A 25,901-nucleotide genomic window follows, 5' to 3' on the forward strand; every position below is an offset into this window, starting at 1 on the left:
TTGGGGATGTGTAAGGTTGGCCCGAGATGAGCCCTTTCCACACATTCCAGCAGCCGCCCATGACGGCATGGGAAAGCGAGTTCATACGGCGTACGAGCATGCATGATGACTTGTTTTTCTAAACCATGAAAATTAGAGGCCAAAGCTGCACGGAGAGCCAAGGACCTCCTGGTTACAAGCGTGAAGCAAAACGCTGAGCTTGTTGTGTGGACTGTCATTAAAGCTCGTAGCAGTAATGCTTGATCTTTAGTGAGCCTGGACACATTACCACGGATAAACTGGAGCTATTTAGTCAAAGTCAGACACAGTGTTGATATATCAAAGCACAAATAACTCAGGAATGTGAGCTCAGTTAACCACGCAAAACACACACACACTGTCTGATAATTATGTGGTTGGTTTGATATGAAAATTACGTGAATGCTTTGAGTTCAAGTGGTGCTTCTGGAAAGATTCCAGTTAAAGCTGCAGAAAGCTACTCCAAATCAGTAATAAGGCCAGCTCCATGGAGTGGTTTTAGGACGTGCACGTTCTCTTTTACTGTTATTGTCCCTGAAACTGTTGGCAGGAAAGTGCGTTTGTATTCCCACCACACGGCCACACCCTTTCTGTGTAAAATGACACATTATGAATTTCCCAGAAAAGCTTTAAAGAGGCCTGCGAAGCCCCAACAACAAACAAGCAGAAAGAATGCTGTTTGCTGACAAATTATTTAATTTGAAAACATTAAAACTGACATTTCTTTGAACTGATGGACCAGGAAATTAAGCCAGTTTTCATGAGTGGCAGTCAGCGTTCTCTATAAAGGGCTCTCAAATGTGGAACACACTGCCAACTGAGATAAAAACAACTCAAGATTTTAAGGTTTTTACTAAAAATGTCAAAGACTGGTTGAAGCAAAATCAGAAATGTACGCATTTTTAATCACCTGTAACCGCTAATAGGGTGCTCTCTTGCAAGCTGAGAATTGTAAATAGGATATAGCTTTGCATGTTGAAAATTGAATGTATTTTTGTATTCTTTTTCTCCTTTCTTTCGTTTTCTTTTACTAAAAGCCTAACTAGGGACAGGAGATGGAAACTAGCAATGGCTATAATCTCTGTATGCAGAACATCAGTCACATTGGCTTGTTTGTAATGAGTGAATGTGATCACATGTAAACCTGCATTGTCCCTATTAAATAAAATAAATTAAATTAAATTAAATGAGTATAATTACTATTATTTCAAGAAATTTGTTTTCTGACTGGAATCCAGTTTTCTATCAATTTTTTAAATGAGCAAAATAACTTGTGAGTGGATATTTATAGCAATGCTCAGTAGTTAATTATTTGGAACTCAAACCCTTTTTAACAATGTTACATAATAAGCTTCACAAAAGTTGTATTTACTGGAGAGCTGTTGTAGTAGATGTTACTATATTATATTACAGATTACAAGCCTGCACCTTTAACATTCATGCCTGCACCCTTCACACGACTGGCAGAAGCAGAGAGAGAAAAGGACGCCAGTGAGATCAGGGGAACAATGAACTCAGCGGAGGTTTGTTCAGAGATAACCCACTTTACCAAGGACGGCGACACACTTCACACAGCGATGGGACTGAATGTCCTGCGGTGACGATGTAAAGCCCGCCAACTAATTACAGCCATTACTGAGATTGACACTCTTTGGATTCGTCTGATGCTGGTGAGCATGGTGAGTGTGATTATGTGTTTAAAGGTGCGAACTGGTGATACAAAAATTTTAGAAAGGCTTTGAGGACCAGAAAGAGAGAGAGAAGAAAATAATGACTTTAGTGCCACTTTTAAATACGGCAAAGAACATTGAAGTTGACGAAACACGCGATGCAGAAAAGGACACAACAAACACCCCTTGACTTTCATTTGGCAGTGTATTCCTTTGGCTACCCTGATTCAATTGGCAGTGACTCGCCCTGGATCCATGAGCATACACACGCTCATTCACACACTTATGCATACATAATACATACAGTGGCATGCAAAGCTTTGGGCACCTTTGATGAAACATTTTTCTTGTGTCAAGGGAAAAAAGCAAACATGCCAGTGACTTTTGACCATCAGAGCCACGAGGAAGTCCATGGGAGGTTTTAAGGGATTGTTTAGTTTTCTCTTCCATTAAATAATTGATGTGTTCAGTGATTTTTGTTTCCAGAATTCCCTTTTTCTTCATAACAGTGTAGTGTTTCCCAAGTTAGCACCTGCAAAAAAAACACAACCTGCAAATCAACCCACATGACTCGTTTCCAAAATGCTGACACAAAAGATTTCCTTGCACAGTAGAGAAGTTTACCAGCCCTCAAGCATTTGGTGTTTTTTCCTCTCAACAGTGTTCAGGTTAACTCTTATTCTTCAATAACAACACAGACTGAAGGACCATTTATGTGAAAATGGTTTGTTTTCATTGATGATGTTATTAAGAGAGAAATCCGTGGCTGCAGATAATTGTGAAGAGACTTGAGGAGTTAAAGTACTAATGATGACGGGAAATCCACCTGTTCTTTGGCAAGTTGACTGTTAACAAACAGTTAGTGACCTCAGATCTCAAATAACCAGGGATGCCTAAACATTTGCACAAAAATAGACTAAGCTTGCGTCAGATGTTGCAAAGAAAGTTTCATCTTTAACTTTATATGATCATTTCATTTTGTAGTCAAACAATTTACATAGACAGAAATCTTTTGCGTGCCACTGTACATACGTACACACTGCGGATACAGTACATGTTGTAGTACGTAACATGCACATACACAGATATAAATACATAAAGTTGGTTTGTTTTGTTTGTTTTCATTAAATGCACTTCTGTGTCCGCAGCTCTTAGCTTTGAAAATCGGAAGGTGCATAAATAAAACATTCCCATCGTGCCAGAAGAGGTCCATGCAGTCTGGAACTGCCTGACGAGCCTTCTGGTGGTTTCCTTTTTCTGTCTTATGCTTGTGTGAGTTTCACCTTCATGATTGTGTTGATTTGATTTCTCCTCTCCCTCCCAGTGTCGTGGCAAGACTCGAGTCTTTTTTCTTGTGTCTCTCACAGGTGGGTGCTGTCTTGCGTATCAAACCTGTGGCTCTCTGATAGTCCACTGCTGCACTTCCTGCTGCTCCCCTGATTGGGCACCAGGGAGAGGGGGTCTGGTCTGATCAGGTACCTGCAAATCGGGCGGCACGATGAGGAATCTGTAATAATTGCAGCTTCTCGCTGTGTTCATTTTTTTCTGTTGCTTATGTGGCGTTGTTTGCTTACACAACATCATGCAGCTCCAGTCTGGTGTCTGGGGAGGGGTTGATAAGGATGTATGACAGTCTGTTTCCTTGGTCTGTCATCCCATCTGACGCAGGAAGAAGTGAGGTTAGTGGAGATAAAAACAGGCACAGGATGCAGAGGAGGCTGTGCTGCATCCGCTCACACGGCAGGAGGATGAGTTAGATGAAAATGGACACAAGGTGAAATACTACACATCAAAAGAGATTTGGGAGAGGATATGCAGCATAAAAGGTATTGAAGTAGAGCAGACTCAGCAGCTGAACACTTACTGAACCCAGTTGGAGAAAGGCCCAAGTGTTTCATCCTCGTTCGCACCAAAGCGTTGAGTTCCTGCCTCTCCGAGCGCCTGAACAGAGTCAGTCTCTGCTGACTGATCCTCTCCGCAGCGCTGCCCGGACCACCTTTGGCTCCGCTGGATCCCCGACCCCCCTTCCTGCTCAGCCGCCGTGCCCACTGCATGCTCTTCCTCCGGAGCAGCGGGTGATCTGAAGAATGGGAGGAGGTGGATATGGGCTCCGAGGAGGTGGAGTTACGGTGGGCGCCGGTACGGGATAGGAGCGGCTCTCTGGGTTCTCTGGTGTCCTCGTAATCCTCAACCGTGATGGATACCTGGGACTGAGATACAGAAACGTACATCTCTTTACTTTTACGTCCTTATGCAGTGTAATTAACCTTTTACTATACATTTATAAGAATGAATTACAGCCCTGTTTTTGAACTCTTATTTTGAAAATATAAATCTTTACTTTCATAAACTGAAATTCTAATGGCACGCTGTAACCTAAGTGTTATTTGAAATTGTGTTGTTAATTACTAACCTTTCTCTCAAGTCTCTTAAAAATGTTGATGGGACGTGTGCGTCGCCGCAGTCTTATGCCAGTCTTTCTTAGAAGAAACCGTTATGATTTTTCATTATGGTTTTATTGGTACTAGACATTTCTCTCAGTCATAAAAGTCTGCTGAAAGCTCATTAACTTCAGAACAAATCAGCAAGGAATTCTTATTACTTTTTTGGTTTAGGTACTTGAAGCGACTTCTGCCTCAAAAACTAGGAGAAACCACAACTTTGTCTCTTTGTTTAGCGCCACCTTTGTATGAAAGTGCATCATTCTGTGACATCACAGACCCAGATCAGAGTAGATTTGCAGAGCCTCCTAATTTCTATCTCAACATCTTTGTTGTGTTATGAATTTCCAAATTTCCTTTCCTGAACTTGTGCAGTGATTTCAAACGACGTGTGGCGTGCAGCGAGTTAAACTAGCTGCTATAAACAGTGCTGAAAGATGTGCTTGACAAGAGTCATTTTAAACAGTATCCCTGCTTATGATTAACTCTTTGATCAAAATATTGAACAGAATTCATTTAGAATTAAAAAAAAATAAAAATAAAACAGGCAAAACAGGTCTCTTTAAAGTTTTGGTGCCGATCAAATGACTTTTCTAACCCACGTAACCCCAGCAATGAAAGAAAAGTGTCCGACCTCGGACACTGGAAGCTTGTGGGCTTCGGTGCGGTAGATGCCGATGGGAATGTCTCCCGTGGAGGAGCATAATTTCTGATAGAGGCGTCCATATGTTCGGATCCACAGGTCGTCCTCGGTGATTTTCATCTAGAAAACAAACAACGCGAGAATCACCGCCGGAGGCACCTGGAGGTCCAAACAAAGTGAAGCTGCTGGTGTTTGGCTACTCACGGCGCAGAGGAAGCCCGAGCCGGGCATGGAGTCTAACCCCAGCAGCAGCCTGGCGATGGAGATCATGTAGTCCTTCACGAATGACTGGCAGGGCATCACAACAAATAAGTCAAAAGAGAAAGATCTTCATTGGCATTTCACAGCAAAAAGGGAGAAGGGTGTTTGTAATTCAGTGGGAGTGTGTGGGAGAAACCTGGTAGAGGAGAGTGTCCAGCATGCTAACGCTGAAAACCTTCCCGGCAGCAAAGGGCAGGCGGAACATAAAGACCAGGTTTGACCCTTTCTCTCTTTCCTTCTGCAGATCAACAAAACAGACAATCACAACTTCTTTTCACACCAACCTGACTCTCAGAGGAAATCATTGAACCGCTGTTTTATCAAGCCTCTCTCAGGTGAGGGAAACAACACACTTGAGAATTACATGCTGACAAACTGACACTCGCCGTCAGAACCGAGTATGATCCCCACCACATCTGACTTGCATCCAGTGCACCGTTCAACCAAAACAAAATTAATCTCTTTAAAAGAATAGTGCTCTCATAATAACCTTTTTGTTATCTGAAACTCATTTAAAAAGGTAATGCCAGGCGGTGAATAATTTGCCGCTCGTTGAAAAATATTTTTGATGCCCAAGGTGGAACTCATTAGCTGTCCACGGAAAACATCATCACAACAAAAAGATTAAATACGGCAAGTAGAAAGGCAACAGTATGAATAAATATATCTCTTTTTATGTATCAAAACAGAGGATCATTACCAGTTTTTCAATAATAAGTGTTTCTTCATAATGCGGAACAGTCAGTTGGGTCTTTCCTGGAGGAATTGAAACACCAATTTGTTCTGAATTTACCTTTTCCAGTTTGGACAGAGCCAGGGAGTAGTGGTCTTTGACTTTGAACTGCATGAAGCGCATGTTGGCGGGATGCGTGAGCTCCGTGATGATACTGAGACCTGGGAATAGTCTGGGAGAGAAGAAGCGTGGAGGTTACAGATATAAATACATAAAGTTGGTTTGTTTTGTTTGTTTTCATTAAATGCACTTCTGTGTCCGCAGCTCTTAGCTTTGAAAATCAGAAGGTGCATAAATAAAACATTCCCATCGTGCCAGAAGAGGTCCATGCAGTCTGGAACTGCCTGACGTGCCTTCTGGTGGTTTCCTTTTCTGTCTTATGCTTCTGTGAGTTTCACCTTCATGATTGTGTTGATTTGATGTTGAGAAGAAGCACGGAGGTAAAAGTAAAACACTTTTGGCACTTTTGCACTAGGACTTACTGAGCCCGACTCGGCCCGACTCGGCTCGTCACGCCTCTACCCGTTTGTTTTTCCACAGCCAGGGGAGAAGTGGGGGGGTTTGGGTGAAGCTGCTGTGACGTACTCGATTGCGCAACCGCTTAGTTCATGTCGGCGCTGATGAGAAATCAGCTGGAGCCGCGAGCGGCTGAGAGTAAAACAGCCCGTCTACATCCCTTTTTTAATTCTCTCGTCAGCCCCCAGGTTTATGAACATCTGCACCTCAGAGTTGGATCACCAAACAGACTTTTTGCGCTTTATAATAAAATCGCCGCGAGCCGCGGGTCGCTCTCGCGCTGACTCCCGCTTCCTGATTCAAACATCTGCCGGCCCCGCCCCCGACCAATCAGAGGCGTGGAGGGTGATGACGTCAGAAATAGTCCCGGCTCAGCCCGCAAAGAACCTCGCCAGAATGGTTACGGAAAAAGTATCGGCTTGGAGCGGCTCTACCCGTCTCAGCCCCTAGTGCAAACGTGCAAGACGGGGCCGCACCGAGCCGAGCCGGGCGGAGGCGGGACTAGTGCAAAAGCGCCATTTAAGTCAAAGACGGGCAAATGCGAGACAGACCTGAACAGGGTCTGGACGTTGACGATGGTTTTTGCGTCGGCCATGTAGTCCTCCTCTGCAATCATGGAGCTCTCCTTGTCAACCACCACCATGGTGTCTGCGAAAGTAACGCCGCATCGCAGCAAACTGTCCAGGCTGTGAATGGAGTGAGAGGAGGATGTTTGTCTCAAAACCAGCAAAGACTGAAATGAACATAGTTAGGAGACTCGGTTTGTCTTACTTGTCAATGGAGCCCACTGTGTAGAATACCACGGGGAACCAACAGATGGCTTCCAAGAAATCTGCTTCAGGTCTAATATAACAACAAACAAATAGACTGAGGATCCACTTGTATACGCAGCAGTTATTTAGCAGACGATTACTCCCTGAACACACTGAAGGAGTAAAATGGCTCTCAGTGTCTAGCCCAAAGACACTTCACTATGCAAACCAGAAACGTGTGGATCACACTGATATCTTTTTTAGAAAAACAGCCAAAAGGCCCTTATTTTTATAAAGCTGAAACTAACAGCACTATGCTGGAGTGACTCAGCATTTTATTGCCTTTTTATTGGATTCCACTCTCATTCGGCCGACTGCGTTTGTGCACCAGCCTCAAAACACAACGCAGCATTCAACATTTCCACAAATCGTGTTTATCGTGACCTGAAAGAGGTCCTTTTTTTATTATTTTTTTCAGATCCACGTGCTATTTAAGGAGGAACCATTTTTACCTCAGTGTGAAACCGTGTTTCATGCTCACAGCTCCAATCATGGACAGCATTAGCATGGACCCTGTTTCTGTCTGAAGCTGAATTTCTAACAATAGCAACTGCATCAGGAAAAAAAAAGAAAAAAAAAGAAAAAGGAAGTCCTCACATGCTCTCCAAAAGTAGCACGATGGGGTTGAGCTCCTTTCTTGGTCGGTAGTAGGCCCGCAGAGGCACAATGAAGTTGTACAGACCATTTCCTGCACTCTCCGCAGACACAATGATCAATTTGTTTTTGAAGCCGTAGGAGCGGGCATCCTCAAAAGGGATGTGATGACAAGCCTGGGAGAGAAATGTGGGGGATTACGCCTCTGTCATCTTGTTAAATAAGGATAATAAGGATAACCAGACATTTAAGTTGCATACCTTATCCATGCGCAGGCAGCAGAAAGGCATCTTTTCTTGGAGAAGATGGCACAATGTGGGCGAGCTACCTATGTATGGAGAGTTTAGCGGGTATCCCTTAACCCACCTGCAAAACAGGTTTTAATTTACCTCTGAACTTACATCAACATCTTTTAGTTTAGTTTATTTAGCACATAACATAAAAAAATAACATTACACAAATAAGTGCAGTTAAAAGAAACTGTGCAGGGAGGAGCGAGCAAGCCAGTAGGCTTATGAGAAGCCCCCACCTAATAACAATTAACAAAATAGTTATGAGGATACAAAATCATAGAAATAAAAATAAATAATATATTATAAAAATTGCATGCAGAACATGAATGAAAAGAAAAGAAAAAAAGAAAAAAAATTACTGTAGACATGATCATGAAAATATGATTATGGTGAACAAATGGCAACACAGAATATGAAGTGCAAAAGAACATTAACAGTGGGAAAAGCAAGAGCTTTCTTGACTACATTGTTGAATTAAATACTCTCTTGAGCGACTTTTGAAAATGGATAGAGACCTACAATTGTTTGCAATATGGTACCAACTATTCCAGACTTTGACACCTCTAAACCTAAACAAAAATTGGCTTCTGGATTCCAGACATTTCGGCGGATGTAGGGCTAGGGCCTGCCGAGTTGAGTAGGAATGAAATTGAGAGTTTATGGCAAAGTATGACCTAAAGTGCTCAGGAACATTTCCTTCTGAGGAAAATATCTTGTAAAGAAAAATGCATATTTGGTAACTGTTGATGTCATAAATAGTAAGGATCTGTAGATAGCAGTGGAGCAACATCTCCATGTGCAAAAGCTCAAACCCTGTACTTACTCGCAGTGCCGGCCCCACCAGTGGGCATTCTCATCTCTGTCGCCGTCATCTTTGCCCTCCTCTCCTCCTTCATCCTCTGACTGGTCTCCCAGCAGGTCGAAGGTGGGGCTGTTGACACCGTCCACTAATTCCAGGACGGGGGCGATGCTGTGCCGTCTCTCCTCTGCTGAATCCCCCATGGCCGGCAGGGCCAAGGTGTTGGTGCCCCCGGGCTCAGCCCTGGAGCTGCTTCTGCTTGCTCTTCCACCGCCGAGCCCAGCGCCGCCGGGGTCCTGGCCCTCCGGGCTGCTGTCGCTGGAGTCCTGCAGGTCGATGGCCACGGTGCCTAAAACACAGGGACGGCTCATAAAACACAGATTTCTAAGAACGGATGCAGTATTGTTTAGTAGTGAGAGCACTGACAAACAGGGAGCTGAGGCGTTTCATTTCTCGTCCACTAGGTGGTATGTTGGTGAAAGCAGAGAAACTGACGTGGTGCTTATCTAAGTGTGACTAAAGATCAAACAATGCATAAGCTATGGTAATTCTTTTGCAAAGTGATGAAGATTTCTTCATCTTTCTGATGAAAAATCTGACAATAAAGACCAAATGACTGTCTAGTAGCAGCTTTGTAAGCAGTGGCGTCAATTCAGTGGAAGCTAAGGTATGGCAAGGTTACGAGTCACAGAACTTAACTAGAGTATCAATCAACACGTCCAGCAAATACTCATCACAGAAGTCTATGGAGCTTATCTGTGTGGTCAAGAAAATTGGAACTTTTTCAAATGCAGTCTCGCTCACTGCAAAAACTCAAAATCTTACCAGGAATATTTGTCTTATTTCTAGTTAAAATGTCTCATTTTTAGTCAAAAAATCTCATTACACTTAAAACAAGTTGTTTTTTGACCATTTTCACCTGTTTCAAGTAAATTTTCACTTGAAATAAGTAGAAAAATCTGCCAGTGGGACAAGATTTATCTTCTCATTACAAGCAAAACAATCTTGTTCCATTGGCAGATTTTTCTACTTATTTTAAGTGAAAATCTACTTGAAACAGGTGAAAACCGTTTTTTTTTAGTCTTGTCTTAAATGTAATGAGATTTTTTTTTAAAAAAGACTAAAAATTTGACATTTTAACTAGAAATAAGACAAATATTCTTGTTAAGATTTTGAGTTTTTGCAGTGTATAATAACTAGTGAAATCGATCATGTTGTTCTTATTTGCAATTGTAGTTATTCCATAAATGTACTTAAAAAAACAAACATTTACATTTAACCCTTGAAGCAAAGGTGTGGCGGCTGCCATACCCAATTGACGCCCCTGTTTGCAAGTGTGTGCATGTCGTGTAAATACACTGCTCATAACTGACCCATGCTGGCGATGATACTGTGGACTGGCAGGCGAGTGAGTCCATGGTAGATACTTTGGTGCACTCCTCTGGCATTTCCTCCTGCGCCACCCCACGACGGCTCCCTCTGGCCCCTGATGAACGCTGAGTTCTCCTCTTTGGAGATGTTGATGTAAAAGCATGTGTCAGAGGCCCCCATGATGTGGCACGGTCCGGGGTTTAACAGGATGTTGGTGGTGTCAAGTCTGCGTACTCCGATTAAACACACTCCATACCTGCAGCCGAGCAAATACGGTCAGCTCTCACATGTGTGGTTTCATGTGTTTTTTATTTCCGGGCTTGCTGACATCTTCACTTACTTTTTGTGCGCATGAAAGGAAGCAAATGTGAAACTCTTGCCCTGGTATTCCCCGAAAAATTTACTTTCTTCCAGGCGGATGTGATGTACCTCGTTGGCTGAGCAGCGCCGGTAGGTCCGGTGCCACTGGTCTGCAGAACTTGGATGGCATTCCCTGAACAGAAAAAAAAAAAGACTGATCGAGACAGTTTTAGCTGACAAATGTTACATATAAGACATCCAGCTATGCACCAGGGTTGCAAAAGAGGATTTTCCCAGCCAAGTTGCAGAGGTAGCATCTTTCACTCTGTCAGAGCAGCTGATCAATACTACAATCAGGGCGCGGTTGCAGACAAAGGCAATTTAGATTTACTCATCCACACAGTTAAAGAGCAGCTTTCTCAGGAGGATTCGGCTTTAGAGGCTAAAGAGGTGATAACAGGAAGCAGGGGTGTAACGTGCATGTGGATGGGCTGCAACAAAGACTGTTATAAAAAAAAGTGTTTCAGCCAATTTTCACTTTACAGGAAGTACTACAAGTCAGGGGACAAGGAAGAGCGCTGTAACTGATGAAGTAACGGGATCAACCCCAAATATATCAGCATCCTTGTAAAACATCTGAGAAACATCAGCACTGAAGAAGCTCATGTGAAATAAACACATACATTTGAACATGAGGCAAAAGAACCTTCTCTCTCACATACATCCTCACTGGGGAGGGGGGGTCAGGATCTATCTATCTATCTATCTATCTATCTATCTATCTATCTATCTATCTATCTATCTATCTATCTATCTATCTATCTATCTATCTATCTATCTATCTATCTATCTATCTATCTATCTATCTATCTATCTATCTATCTATCTATCTATCTATCTATCAGGGCTGGGTATCGATTCAAATGTCAAGAATCGATTCGATTCCGATTCTTAATATTCAGAATCGATTATCATGATTCGATCCGATTCGATATTGATTTGGCTTAGTGTTATTTAAAATGTTTTTTGAGCTGTTGCCTGAATTATATGATTGTAAAATAACTAGTGAAATTTACAGGTAATAATTATTGTGAAATAACTAAGAAATAAATAACTCAAACAGGCCTTTCAATATCCATTTAAAGTGCAAAAAAGAAATAAATTGCAACAGTTCATGCAGTAAACAAATCATTTTAGCTTATCTAATTTATTCTGTCACCACGCACACATATTGCCATGAAGCACCTGGCATTTTTCAGAAGTGTCATGACAAACTGTGAGTACGACTACTGGGATTAAAGTTCACCTGGCGAAAATGATTGAAAAAAAAAAAAAAAAAATCTAAAAAAAATAATCGATCTTTAGACATAAGAATCGATTTGTAGGAATTAATATAAGAATCGCTTTAGAATCGGAAAATCGATTTTTTCAACACAGGCCAACTATCTATCTACCTATCTACAGTAGGCTATATTCAGTTCCAAAATGTCTCAGTCAGAAAACCTCCACAGTTGAAGATTATTATAAATCTATCAAAGTTGGTCGGTATACTTTATAAATAAAATACATTCTACCTATCCAGGACTTGAAAGGCTCCTGCGCTGCTTGAAAGCGTCTGGTGGAGCAGCTCTAATATATAAAAGATACAAGGAGCGGTGATAGTGGTGAGGCAGAAGCAGCTGGGGTCTGTGGGTTCTGCCTGTCTGCTGCACGGTAAAGTGAGGCCACCCTTCGGTCAGTTCAATAGATAAAAAAAACCACAAGGAAAAAGTGAGCACGTGTACTCACTGTCCTCTAGAGGAGTGGATCAACAGAGTGATGAGAGTTGATGTACCGGGACACACACAGTTTAAAGCCAGCATGGCGTACTTAAACTCTTCTTCACACACCACATGATCTGCAGACAGAGAAACACAAGCCGAGAGGTTTGTAATACTAAAGGATTAGAAGCCTCAGCCAAGCAGAGCCGCTGTTCTTCATAAAAAAATGCCACGTCAATAATCCATGTGTTTCCCAAGTCAGCGGGTCCGGCCCAAATTAATCAAGTCCCTTAAAAGGTCAAGATCACAGAGCAGCAATAATAATGAAGAAAAAAAACGATGTCTGAAATTCCTGCAGCCACATTTTTTTTTAAATTATCATTTTGTAAACATTTAGGATAAAAATAGAGCCCTTACAGGTGTGTAGTTGTGATGAGAATGAAGGTTAACTCAAGAAACGTGTGACACAAAGACACCAAGAACAGAAGGGCTTTGATTAAAATCGGTTTTAAATTGAGTTAAAACTGAGCGTTAAGTGTCGTAGGTCTGAAGCCAAAAATGTTCATTTCAGCCCTGTCTTGAATCCATGAATAGACACACTCGAGTTTTTTCCTCCAGATTTGTGTTACAGACGGAAAAAACATGGTTTAGGCTCCAACTGCAAGCTCTGGAATACAAGTAGAACATTTTAGTGACTGATGCGAGACCCTTGCAGGACCATGCATCTTGTGAGATGTGGTGCAGAAACATCATTTTTCAGTTTGTTTTAAATCTGCAACTCTTTTATTCAGTAGCTCATGTGTCTTACTGTACGTAGCATCTTCCATGATGAGGATGGTCCTGCACTGCAAAAAGTTATTTCAAAGAAACTAAAAACACCTTATTGAAAGAAAAGTAGGATACTTTTTAAACTATTTAGCTACTTTAAAAATTCTAGTGAAGAAAATGTTTCTTACCCCATTGGCAGACATATTTTTGCTCAAAGTAAGACAGATTTGACAAGATTTGGGCTTATTTTTAGAGTGGGTGTTTTTGCAGTGTGCGTGTGTGGTGTGAACTTTTTCAAGATAGTCTCTAAATCTCTCATTTTCATTTTTTGTCCATCTAGTAGAACAAAACCAAAAGATATCCATAAATCATGACATAAAATAATTAAAAAACCTGCACATTAACACATTCAAAAAATATTTTCATCAGTTTATTCACTTAATAAAATAGGAGAAAGATACAGACGCAACATGTCTTTCTGAAATGAACCTGCAGGGCGCTGGGGATAATTCAGGATGTGAGCAGCACTGCTGATGGGAACTGAATCAAACAGGCAGCTGTCATAAATCCTGCTGCATCCACTTCCACATAGAGCATGTGCGCTTAGAAAAGATCAATGTCTTCTCACTGCTTCAGTTTGACAGGAGGACCTAGCAGCAGGCCGGTGATTCAGTGTCAGCTTTGCTCAGCCACCTTTCACCCACATCATCGAACACCAAACACATCCCTGCCTGAGGGTCAACCAAACCGAATTGAGCAAACACAGATGACGCTCGTTTACCTGTCGCCTCGCAGCCTCCTCTTCGGAAGAAAATCCAATAGAGCGATTAATGCTGTATTAACCCAATCAGCGGAACGAGCCGAGGGAGCATTCATTTCCTGTTTTGTGTAATTCTTGATTGCATTGTCTTCAGTTCTGTGCACAGGCACATACGGCCGCTTGTTAAGCGGCAACTAGGGATGGGCGGTATGGACAAAAAAATGTATCACAATAATTTCTGGCATTTATCCCGATAACGATAAAAATGACGATAAAAAAATACCAATTCAACTCCACCTTTGTAACTATAAATCTATCACCACATTCAGTCTTTGGAGCCCCAAAACACTGCTCTAAAATAATACAAAATGCTACTAAACTACACCAATTAAATTTAATTAATAAAAACCAATTAAATGAGTTACACCTGTACTGCAAAACTGTAATGACTCAGATCCGCCATGTTTGTTACACAAACACGTCATCAATGGGAATTTATCTTTCTTTCTTTCTTTCTTTCTTTCAGGCTCATTTCTTTCTCTTTCTTTCTTTCTTTCTTTCTTTCTTTCTTTCTTTCTTTCTTTCTTTCAGGCTCATTTCTTTCTTTCTTTCTTTCTTTCTTTCTTTCTTTCTTTCTTTCTTTCTTTCTTTCTTTCTTTCTTTCTTTCTTTCTTTCTTTCTTTCTTTCTTTCAAGTTCATTTCTTTCTTTCTTTCTTTCTTTCTTTCTTTCTTTCTTTCTTTCTTTCTTTCTTTCTTTCTTTCTTTCTTTCTTTCTTTCTTTCTTTCTTTCTTTCTTTCTTTCTTTCTTTCTTTCAAGTTCATTTCTTTCTTTCTTTCTTTCAAGTTCATTTCTTTCTTTCTTTCTTTCTTTCTTTCTTTCTTTCTTTCTTTCTTTCTTTCTTTCTTTCTTTCTTTCTTTCTTTCTTTCTTTCTTTCTTTCTTTCTTTCTTTCTTTCTTTCTTTCTTTCTTTCTTTCTTTCTTTCTTTTCAGGCTCATATCTTTCGTTCTTTCTGGCTCATATCCATCCATCCATCCATCCTTCCTTCCTTCCTTCCTTCCTTCCTTCCTTCCTTCCTTCCTTCCTTCCTTCCTTCCTTCCTTCCTTCCTTCCTTCCTTCCTTCCTTCCTTCCTTCCTTCCTTCCTTCCTTCCTTCCTTCCTTCCTTCCTTCCTTCCTTCCTTCCTTCCTTCCTTCCTTCCTTCCTTCCTTCCTTCCTTCCTTCCTTCCTTCCTTCTTCCTTTTACGTTGTGCGTCGATTTAACGCAGAACCATAAATCATCTTTACACAAAAACGTCATCAACGGGATCGTGAACGGTAAAATATCGCCCATTCCTAGCAGCAACCATCCCTAAAACCTCAGTCTGTACTTTGTTCTAGGAAATTATGGGAGAAAAGACATCAGAGCCTGAGATGCCGACTCAAATAGCCGTCGGTCCAATAAGCAGGCGGCCATCTAAAGTCTACATGCAGGCTAAATTAGTGAGGTAACTGTGTGCTTAAGGGTGGGTGGGCGACAAACACTGCAATCAAAAATTCTGATTGCGAGTGTTCTCTTTAAAATACCGATATTCTTTGGGCTCAGAGCTGCATATCAGGATGCAGCTCACACCCAAACACACAGTAGTCCCTTGCCATTCAGCCCGTCAGTACATTTTAGAGTAGCAACAGGCGTCTGAAGCCTGCAGAGAAAAAGACACTCCCACCCTAACAGAAAAAAAAGACACTGAAGTTACTTCATGGAAGCAAAGCCGTCATTATTGAAATGCACATATTCCTCTCTCTACCCCAAAATCCAAAATACGGACACGGCAACCACAATTTAATGCTTTTTTTATTTTTTCTTCCCCTCACTAATTTTCAATTTCCACTGGCCTTCTTGCACTTCTGTATCCTTCAGCACAGGTTTCCATCCTTCAGATATCCGGACCAAGATCAGCAGAGAAACCAATTATAGACTTCGACACAATGTACACACATGCACACACGCACGCCTGCGCACACGCATGCACTAACAAACTCCCTTTCTGTCAGATGCTGGTGTTTTGACTCATCTCTTTGTGTTTTCTCAAAGCTGGGATAAAAGCTGTAATCCCGTGTGAGCAAATATGTTCATGTCTGTGTTGTGTAGATGTTATTTGCAACCGTCTGCAAGAGTGCAAATACAAACTGACCACAGGCCCCCTGGTTACGCTAATTAAATCAGTAAGCCCTTATTGCGCGCACAAGTGAACCGCTATCAGCCCTTTGACGCTAGAATAAGTCAAACTGTGGACAGCAAAAAATAAATTGCGAAAATAATCATTGGACAAATGGTTTTGGTAACACTCTCAGGTTTTTCTGCTCTGCTGCTGCATCATGCCGACAGATCTTTTGCAATGAGCGTTTGGCTCTCATTAAGCTATGTTTGCGCATCAAATTAAATCTTGTTTCTCATGCTCATTAATGCATCCCACACAGACACTTAATGAGTGTGTTCCAAGTGGTGTCAAAGTATGGCATCATACTCACGGTGATGCTCATGTGACTTCAGGCCTGGACGCTCTTTCAGTCTATCGATTGCGCCTTCGGATTCAGAGGGACATTAAACTGACTTTATTGTGTACTTTGCTTGATTTAAAGTGTTTATGATATTTAGAAATGACAAATCTGCTGTCAGATATTTATATTAGGCGCTGAATAGTTGGTTAACGACAATGATATTTCAGACAGTTAGACACTATTACTGCGAGATTAAACGTCAGTGACGTTGTATGTCTACTGTAGGTGTGACACTCCGAGCAGCAGAGGATTCATCCTGCAGAGCTCGCTGCTAATTATCTGTTATACAAAGGGATGCGACAATAAATGAACGCGAAATTCTCTCTCTGCCTAAAAATGTTTTGTCTTGCTAATAACAAAGGTCCCGGTCTGACTGGGATTTGCTTTAACAGCACTACGGGGGGATTATCCAGAGGCAGAACTCGTCTGCTAGATTAGCACCAGCTAAATTTCATTAAAAGAAGGGATTTTCTTTTCCAGGGTAGAAAGAAAAAAAAACAATAACCATTGACAGAGACAGCTGGGATAAGAGCATGTGGGTTTGGTGGTCTCCAGGACTTTATGGCAGAGTCGGTGGGACGCAGAGCCCTCTGATAGACCAAACATGCTTCCGGTACCAATTCAACACTCATTTGACCTACCAGAGGTGGGTAGTAACGAGTTACATTTACTCCATTACATTTACTTGAGTAAGTTTTGGGAAATTGTGTACTTTTAGGAGTAGTTTTGAATCACTATACTTTTTACTTTTACTTGAGTAGATTTGTGAAGAAGAAACTATTACTCTTACTCCGCTACATTAGGCTACGTTGAGCTGTTACTTTTCTTTTATCCCCTCCGCTTACGTGTCAATCTCATGACATCACTGGGTGATTCTTTGGGAAAAACTTCAGTTTTTGCATGTTTTGTCACATTTACACAGACTCAAACATGCACACAGAATTTATATGAGTTCGTGGGCTTGTTTTAGTTCTGTCTGCGGAGCCTGGTTAAAAAAAAAAAGTACAAAGTTTTGTATTCTGTTATTATTTTATTATGTATTAAAGTACTTGAATTTACTATTTTTTATTTTTTATTAATTTTAATTTATTTTATTATTTTATTGATTTAATTTGCCTGAATATGATTATTTTGTACTTTTGTCTGTTTGAATGGTTGTGTTAAAAAAATAAATCAGATGTAACTCAACAGTTACTCAGTACTTGAGTAGTTTTTTCACCAAGTACTTTTTTACTTTTACTCAAGTAATTATTTGGATGACTACTTTTTACTTCTACTTGAGTCATATTATTCTGAAGTAACAGTACTTTTACTTGAGTACAATTTTTGGCTACTCTACCCACCTCTGTGAATGACAAACTGAACGAAATTAGTTGCTAACTTGGACCAGCCAGGATGCATCATTTCATAACCGTCATCATATCCTTTCATGCATCCACTGCTATCATTTGCCTCCAAGAAACACCATTAATTGACACCACGAATCCCTGCCAGCATCTTTAATTTCACACTCACTGCCCACCTGCAAACTTGACATGGAACTTGTTCTCCGGCTTGAGAATCTGGACGTACAGGGGACAGTTGGGGGCAAAATCCTTGACTGCCCAGGCTCGGAGGATGGTCTGATGATCCTGACAAAATTCAACACGGAGTAAAGTGAGATGGATGAATTAAAAGCAGAGACGTGAAAGCAGCATGAGACTGAAATGTGTCTGTGAGAACCCTCCAAACCTCTGACTGCGTGCAGCAACTGAATGATCTGGACTGTCGGGGGAAGTCCTCACTTTTCCTGAGAGGCCGACATTTGTGAATGTAATGCCATGTTGGACAGCTCCATTAAGGCTTCCCATAGTAATCCCTGGCCCATGTGGTGACTGATGAATGACAGTTTTGTAGGGCTGTCTGAGGAGTTATAGGTCTTAAGCCGAGAACACACCAACCCGACGTCGGCCGCTGTCGGCCGACTGCTGTGTCGCCTCGCGTCGCCTGTGTCGGGCTGGGTCGGGCTCAAAAAGAAGCACTAGACACACCGCAAAGACGACACCCAACGGCCGACTAGCATGTACGTTCTGCGCAGTCTGCGTTTCAATTTGCTGCGATGTTTTCGGAGAAGAGCCGCCGGTCCGGGGACGCAGCAGCAGCTCAGATCCCCAGGTCAACCTGGGGGAGAAACCTGCAGCTCTGTGGAGAATTACCCCTGGCTGAAATAAATCATTTAGGAAGATAAATGTTGGTTTAATAGATGAAATCTAACAGTTATAGCTATGCTTGTTAAGAAATTTGCTCAGAAAATTTGGGGATTTCTGCCTGCCTGCCGGCTCCGGAGCTGATTTATGGTTCCGCGTTAAATCGACGCAGAAAGGGCAAAGCGAGTGATTATGTACATTCACTGAGTGAATATAATGAAAGTAAAATATATATTTCTCACTAGAAATGTAATTTTTATGCAGAAACTAACTCAAAATATTGATTTTATTCTCTAAAAAATAAGAAATGTCCGCCATTTTTTTTTTTTTTATTCAGTCCGCAAATGACGACGAAAAGCATTCTGGGAAATTCTGGGAACAGCCAATCACAGAGTGAGCTGTTTGACCAACCGCTGACCGCCGACGAAAAGCTCCCGACGGGCGCCCGACCTGTGGCGACGTGCGGGACACACCGGGAAAACTAGGCCGACAGACGCGCACCGACGCTCATCGACGGCCCAACGGCCGAAGGTCGGCTTGGTGTGTCAGGGCCTTTAGATGTTCAGCTTAATCTAGGCTTAATCTAGGCTTAATCTAGGCTTGTCCCCTTGCCCTTTGCACACTATCTACTGTGTAGCATAGTATTGAGAAATGGTGAGGAACGTACAGCAGCAATGCGGTCCACTTCAAATCGGTTACTGAGAATAAAGCAGGCCTCAGCATCGTCCATCCTGCAGGTAGTTAGTAGAGCAAGAGGACATGACAGCAAGAGAGAGGGAGAGAGTTAAGTGGAGAGAAAGAGAAGGGGAGAATTAGGGGAAGCCGTGAGACACAGGAAGAAGGTTTTTAGCATGTTATTGAGGGAGAAGAGAAAAGATGAGAAAAAAAGTAGGATAACAGAACAAATGTACTAAAGTAATGTTCAAGCCCACATTATTAAAGATAAGACCGTAAGAGGCAGTGAGAATGAACAAGAATGCTTTTTCTTCTCCGTCTCTTAGAAGCTAGCCCTCAGTGTTGTTTGTATTTTCAGAAATCAGAAGGTCAAAAATGAAACATCATGACTCAAACTGTAATTACAGCTGCTTTAGGGAACTATTGATGAGCTCTCCCTACAAAGATGCTGGGGCTTTCATCAACAAGGTGCTTCAGCTCAGGCCCATCGTGTTTTCCACTTTTATAATAGCGTACTCGTGCCGTTAATCAAGATAACAATCACAACGACTCACTTGGCCCTCATCAGGTCTTGATCTTTGAGGGCAGACCCCTGCAGGTAGATGACTCTCTGGGCCCACAGAGGGACGTGAAGGACCCGTCTAACCTGCACGTCCATCTCAGCTGGACAAAGGATCACCACATAGTAGTCCTACACACACACACACACACACACACACACACAGACATAATTTGTAATCCGACTCAACACGCAAGAAATCAGACATCAGTACACGTGCTGGCAGCAGCTAGCAGTATACAGGACTGTCTCAGAAAATTAGAATATTGCGATGAAATTCTTTATTTTCTGTAATGCAATTAAAAAAACAAAAATGTCATACATTCTGGATTCATAACAAATCTACTGTAAACCATCAGCAATATTAAAATAATAAAAGGCTTGCAATATTTCAGTTGATTTGTAATGAATCCAGAATGTATGACATTTTTGTTTTTGTAATTGCATTACAGAACATCACAATATTCTAATTTTCTGAGACAGTCCTGTAATAATTGTATTTATTTATTTAAATGTACTAATAAAGATTACCGTATTTTCTGGACTATAAGCCGCTACTTTTTTCATAGGTTTTGAACCATGCGGCTTGTACAAAGGTTCTATTCTGTGGATTTTTCTTTCACCGCGACAAAATAAATGCAAAGAAGAATACGCTACTTCTTCTTTAGCAGATAGAAGTAGGTAGAAGCAGATTTCAAACAGATAAATAGATCTGAATAAATAAATAGAATAAATACCGGTTATAATATAATCAGCAAAGTTGCTGCCGTGTTAAAAGACACTGTTAGGAAAGGATCTATTTAGGTACAAACATGTACATCATTTACAGTTCTAAATCCTTCTGTACATGTAGTAAATATCTAATCTAACAACATAAATATCTGCGGCTTGCATATCTTTTTTTCTTTAAATAGAGCGGATGCGGCTTGTATGCAGGTGTGGCTTATAGTCCAGAAAATACGGTAGTTGTTTTTTTCCAGACTGGGCTACAGCTGCACCCTGCTGTCAGTGAGGAACAAGTAAGATGATCCCCAGGAAAACAAGTAAATATTCACACTTTCAGGCAGACACACCTGCTGCAACATCAATAAGACAGAAGTTTGATTCTTGCTACTGTCAAATTAATCCTCTGCTTTGCCCTCGGCCTCTTGGGCTCCGGTTAAGGATTATTACAAACAACAAATGCACACACTAGACCCCCCCCTAAACAGCTCCTTGTCCTACTTAAAGCCAGACCTGCAGGCGGGGGTGAGCGAAGAACTCGTTGAGGAAGTCCATGAGGAGGTCGATCTTGAGGCAGCTGACGCACAGCACCACGTGCTTCTCCGTTTGTGCCCTGTAGCGGCTGTAGTTGCCCCCAGATTTCTGTCGCTCCATCCACAGAAAGGCCAGCTGCTCAAACTGCATTTAGGATGACATCCATCACATTCAACAGATGGAAATTGGATTAGTTTAGCTGGAATACAGCGAGGACCCAGGTGGTTAAGAAAATGATGCCTTCTGTATCGTGTTTCCATTTGATTAGGGAGAGTGTTTGGGGGAATTAAGATAAGTGGAGATTCAGGATGGCATATGAATGGGACATGAAAGCGGTGATTAACAGTGTAGTGATGGGAATAATAGAAAGGGTTATTCAAAATTGGACAGAAATGCCTGAGTGCATTAGAAATGTAGACGAATGCCTGAAATATTAAAATGGAACTAATAAAGTGGCGCAAGAGAATGTCACATCAATATGTACAACACTCAAAAATGTTTGCATCTCACAGGAATCGTTTTGATTCCAGTGATAAAGTCACTATGAAGCAGGTGAGGAGTTGCTTATGGGCAGAAATATGTGCCACTAGAAACTGAATTTGAATAATTTATATTTGAATTTGAATTGCTCAACTTGAATAATTGCATTAAAAAACTGAATCTGAATCACATAATTTGAATTTGTATTGTTTAATTTGAATCATTGCATACAAAAAATGAATCTACATTCAGTTCTCACAATTCAAATTATCTTCTTGCAATTCAATTTCAATTTTACTGTGCCAGACATCCGGGTCTTCCGGAGGAAGAGCAGTCGAGTGCAGATACAAAGAACTCCTTTTCACGTAGACTACTATAACCTCTATTTTCTTCCAACGATATAAAAGACCAATGGGAGCTAGATATTTTGTGTTATTGTGTTTTCTCCATTCTGTGTAAAAAGTGTAGATTTATATCTTGCTGTTTTGTAGAAAAAAATCTGCATACAAATTCAAATTATGTGATTCAGATTCAGTTTTTTAATGCAATTATTCAAGTTGAGCAATTCAAATTCAAATATAAATTATTCAAATTCAGTTTCTAGTGGCACATATTTCTGCCCATAGTTGCTGTTCAGTGCTGAACCCGGTGCCTCCCGTAATGCAGGTTCTGCTCTCCTGAGCAGCAACAGCTGCGATGGTTGCCGTGCTACGACTCGTGTTGGATTTGTGTGCTGCTTTTCCTCTGAGAAGTCCAGATAAATTAGACTAGTTTTTATGTTACGATTATGTCCGCTTTTTAAAGCTTGAAAGCATGTTCATCAGGTTGCACATCTATGAGAGGATTATGTTTTAGTCGGACACCATTTGTGCACAGCATGCAAATGACTGTATGTGTTGTTAGGAAAATGTATACGGAGTTGGAAAAGCTCACACACCTACACGGTGGGGGCAGGGGTTGGGGCTCGCTGAGGCCGGTTTTCTAAATGTCAAGAGGTATTTATGGATGAAAGCTGGGGACGGACAGGGAAAGGTTGAGTTTGTAACCACATCAGTGTTGAACAGAGTCGCAGATTCTGCCAGCTGATTCAAGCAAGTTTAGTATGGTGGTAAAGTAAAGTAAAGTATGGTTATGTTGCAGATTTACTGTTGTTGTGGAGATATTTGCAGCTGAAAAACAATGAAACCTTTACCAAAAGCTGGTTGATCATGACTGGCTGTTTTACATTTGTAAGATATCCATTACAGTTTTATCATTAAATCATTAAATCATTAAAATCATTAAAAAAATAAACAATTGCAATATATGAACTGTATTGAATATAAATGTATTTCAATTCTTGCAAGTCAAATGGAGCATTTCACAAATCTATATAGTATTTATTCTCATCTACAGTAACCATTTCACTGGCTCCATTGATTTGTGGCATGTGATTATAAAGGGGCTTAAAATCAGCCCTATATGGCCATTTCCATTGGCTTTTATGTGATTGGTCTAATTAGAGTAATTGCATGTATGACACCATAACCAATGTGGACAATTCCCGCTCTGGGAAACGTGAGGGGAATCCCACATGGACCTGATTTTGCACCATTATAACAAGCACAGGCTGAGCGCTCATATGGTCAGGTTCAGATGTTAAAAACATCCAACTGCATCATGCTTCCAGGTCTAACATGCTTTCAGTTTGTTTGTGCCCACAAATACTTTCTTGGTGAGTAGAATTAATATTCTTCAAAAACCTCCCGTTTTTTATATCTGCAAGTCAACCGTTAGTTGAATAGTACGATTTTATGTGAGAGTTGTATTGTTATGAATGGTACTTGCAGATATTTGCAAACATGTAATGAATACCTACAGTATTACCTAACAAGTGGCTAACGTGTCATTCTAAGATAAAAGGCATTCCTACTAAAATCTCTGTTATATGTGACGCACCCATTACAAGAAGTTATTTGAGTCAAACCTATTTTCTTAACAACCAAAATGGTAATAGACCAAAAATAAATAAATAAATAAAGATTTCGGCCAAATACGAGTAAAGTTATCGTAAAGTTATTTGTAAAATTAAAGCTGCAAGCAGCGATGAACGGGCCCTCGCACCCTTGTGCACGTTCAGGCGTGCTGCAGTGGAAGCGCTTGTATGACTTGCATGTAGATTCTTCAGGCCTGGAGAGATGACACCACCAACGACTCTCTATGTCAAACCATTCAAAAGTTATGGCAGAAAGTAGGAACTATCAAATATGGACCAATCAGATGAAGGGGGGGGTGCGCTTTTTGGTGTCTATCGACGCCACGGTAACGCTTTTGACTGACAAAAGTAATGCCCATCGTCGCAGGATGGAGACGCACATTTTGATGTATAACACACCTGGGTGCGCGTTACGGTTCAGGCGAAGAAGCGGCTGAAGAAATGGCATAAATTGCGCCAAAATTACATGATTAATTCAAAATGGCCGACTTCCTGTTCGGTTTCGGCCATGGTGCCAAGAGACTTTTCTTTAAGTTGCGACATGATACAGGTGTGTACCAATTTTCGTGCATGTACGTCAAACCGTATTGTAGGGCTTGAGGCACGAAATCTTCTAGGGGGCGCTGTTGAGCCATTAGGCCACGCTCATTAATACAAAACATTAAATATAAAAATTTTTGCCAGGCCTGGCTTGCGTGCAAAATTTGGTGACTTTTGGGACACGTTTAGGGGGGCAAGCCCTAATTTCGTCGGAAAAATAAAAAAAAAAATAAAAAAAACGAGAAAAAAAAAGAAAAATTCCTACAGAAAAAATAGGGCTTTCGCACTGTCAGTGCTCGGGCCCTAATTACACGTCTATGTTTTGATAGCAAACACCAACTATGGATATCTGGAGCAGTCCAATTATTCATCTAAAACAACTGAAATAAATGCAAAAAACGTAACATCTGAAACTGAAAGCCCAAGAAGCTTGACTGGTACAAGTCCTGAAACCACGTTTTAGACGTCTACGATGATTATTGTGGCTATGTGAAATGAGAATCTTCAACTGATAATGAGTCCAGCCCCTAAATGTTGAAAACAGATGTCGTCGTGACTGTATCAAGTGAATAAGAGGGCCCCGCCTAGACGTCCCACTTCTACCTACAACACATACGCAGAGAAAATAAATCCTGTTAGCACCGTCACATGTTCAGGGACAAATACAGGTGAGACAGCCTCCTCAGGGATAAAAGCTTTACACAAATATGATGAACGGCCTCTGGGACACAGCGAGACTGGCGTATCCGTCTCACTTGACGGCGTGCACGCCAATAGCACCTCTCGTTCTCTGTCATGCATTTCCCTTCGTGGAAAAGATTAAAGACGGGGACAAGATTCAGAGAACTGAGTGAGTATGGAAGTCACTTGTCACTCTCTGAATAAAAATAGTGTTGTAAATCTACGAAGCAGCAGTGACTCACGTTGCTGTGTGAAAGGGAAAAACATATTTGTCTTAAGGAAGAAAGTTTTACATTCTTGAACATTTTAAAGAAAATGTAGCTTATGTAAATGATGAAGCTAAACCATCTGTTAACCCTTTCATACATGAATTATTTAAAAAAAAACGTCCAGTAATGTTTTTGTACACAATTAATTACTTCTAATGACATACAAAGCAATTTTCATGTTTTATTTTTCTTATCTTGACGTTTCTTTCATATCGGTACAGGCATTTAAATGCACGAAAAAAAACAACTTTGCAGTTTTGTTGAATGCAAAACCCAGAATGGATAAAGGTAAAGATAGTATATATAAATAAATAAAATAAACTAAAAAAAAACTGTCCATGTCAGTGATGCATGAAAAGGTTAGGAATGATTACTTTTTTTTCCAGATCATTTTAAATGCATATCAGCACGTGGTTTGTCTGGGATTTTCCATCTGCACAGAAATGGAAGGAGCACTTGGTGGGGTCCTCTTTGATGCTCGAAAGGTTTAATAAAATATGAGAAGTTTGAAATGGGTTTTTGCTTTCGAGGCTCTCTTCCTCATCAAATCAGTGCAGGTTTTAGGATCTCAATTTAAAACCCACTTTCAAACCTTTCTGATTCAAACTGATACCTTTTTTTATTATAATTATTTATGTTTTTTTAAATCAGCTAGTCTGTTCTTGTTATATTAAAGAGCACAGTTTCTCACCTGGATGGGAAGCACGATAAGTGCCACAAAGATCATGATGACTACCAGGAGCTGTGAGGGCCAGATCTTGGGGGTGACGTCTCCAAAACCCACCGTGGAGAAGGTGACCACGCAGAAGTAGAGCGAGTCGAATAGGGTGAGGTTGTTTCCGGCTCGTTCCAGGTGCTGGATGCCGCAGATGCTGTTGGAGGGCGGCGGGATGGGAAAAAGGAAGTAATAATAAATTGGAGAACTAAAAACATATAAGATTCTGATTCAGTTAAAAGTGTTCATGGGAGCCTTTACGTACGAGGAAGACTTTTTTTTTA

General features: G+C 41.0%; 1 protein-coding gene across 1 annotated transcript in view; it reads right to left on the minus strand.

Annotated features, from left to right (window-relative positions):
- Nucleotides 1-2,356: 2,356 nt before the first annotated feature.
- kcnt2b (potassium sodium-activated channel subfamily T member 2b) overlaps nucleotides 2,357-25,901 on the minus strand; it is a 46,706-nt gene continuing 23,161 nt past the window's right edge. Inside the window, exons 10-29 of the mRNA XM_061711714.1 lie at nucleotides 25,594-25,774; nucleotides 20,937-21,101; nucleotides 19,696-19,832; nucleotides 19,134-19,197; nucleotides 17,803-17,911; nucleotides 12,240-12,348; nucleotides 10,492-10,644; nucleotides 10,154-10,407; nucleotides 8,805-9,129; nucleotides 7,949-8,054; nucleotides 7,692-7,864; nucleotides 7,054-7,125; nucleotides 6,834-6,968; nucleotides 5,827-5,938; nucleotides 5,170-5,271; nucleotides 4,977-5,060; nucleotides 4,764-4,892; nucleotides 3,553-3,898; nucleotides 3,263-3,347; nucleotides 2,357-3,167 (exon numbers count right to left, since the gene is read on the minus strand). Coding sequence (XP_061567698.1) covers nucleotides 3,050-3,167; nucleotides 3,263-3,347; nucleotides 3,553-3,898; nucleotides 4,764-4,892; nucleotides 4,977-5,060; nucleotides 5,170-5,271; nucleotides 5,827-5,938; nucleotides 6,834-6,968; nucleotides 7,054-7,125; nucleotides 7,692-7,864; nucleotides 7,949-8,054; nucleotides 8,805-9,129; nucleotides 10,154-10,407; nucleotides 10,492-10,644; nucleotides 12,240-12,348; nucleotides 17,803-17,911; nucleotides 19,134-19,197; nucleotides 19,696-19,832; nucleotides 20,937-21,101; nucleotides 25,594-25,774 — 2,959 coding nt within the window. The 3' untranslated portion in view covers nucleotides 2,357-3,049. The remainder of the gene's footprint in view (nucleotides 3,168-3,262; nucleotides 3,348-3,552; nucleotides 3,899-4,763; nucleotides 4,893-4,976; nucleotides 5,061-5,169; nucleotides 5,272-5,826; nucleotides 5,939-6,833; nucleotides 6,969-7,053; nucleotides 7,126-7,691; nucleotides 7,865-7,948; nucleotides 8,055-8,804; nucleotides 9,130-10,153; nucleotides 10,408-10,491; nucleotides 10,645-12,239; nucleotides 12,349-17,802; nucleotides 17,912-19,133; nucleotides 19,198-19,695; nucleotides 19,833-20,936; nucleotides 21,102-25,593; nucleotides 25,775-25,901) is intronic.

Source organism: Cololabis saira, chromosome 21 (genome assembly GCF_033807715.1).
Source record: "Cololabis saira isolate AMF1-May2022 chromosome 21, fColSai1.1, whole genome shotgun sequence".
In the NCBI taxonomy this organism is placed as follows: Eukaryota; Metazoa; Chordata; class Actinopteri; order Beloniformes; family Belonidae; genus Cololabis; species Cololabis saira.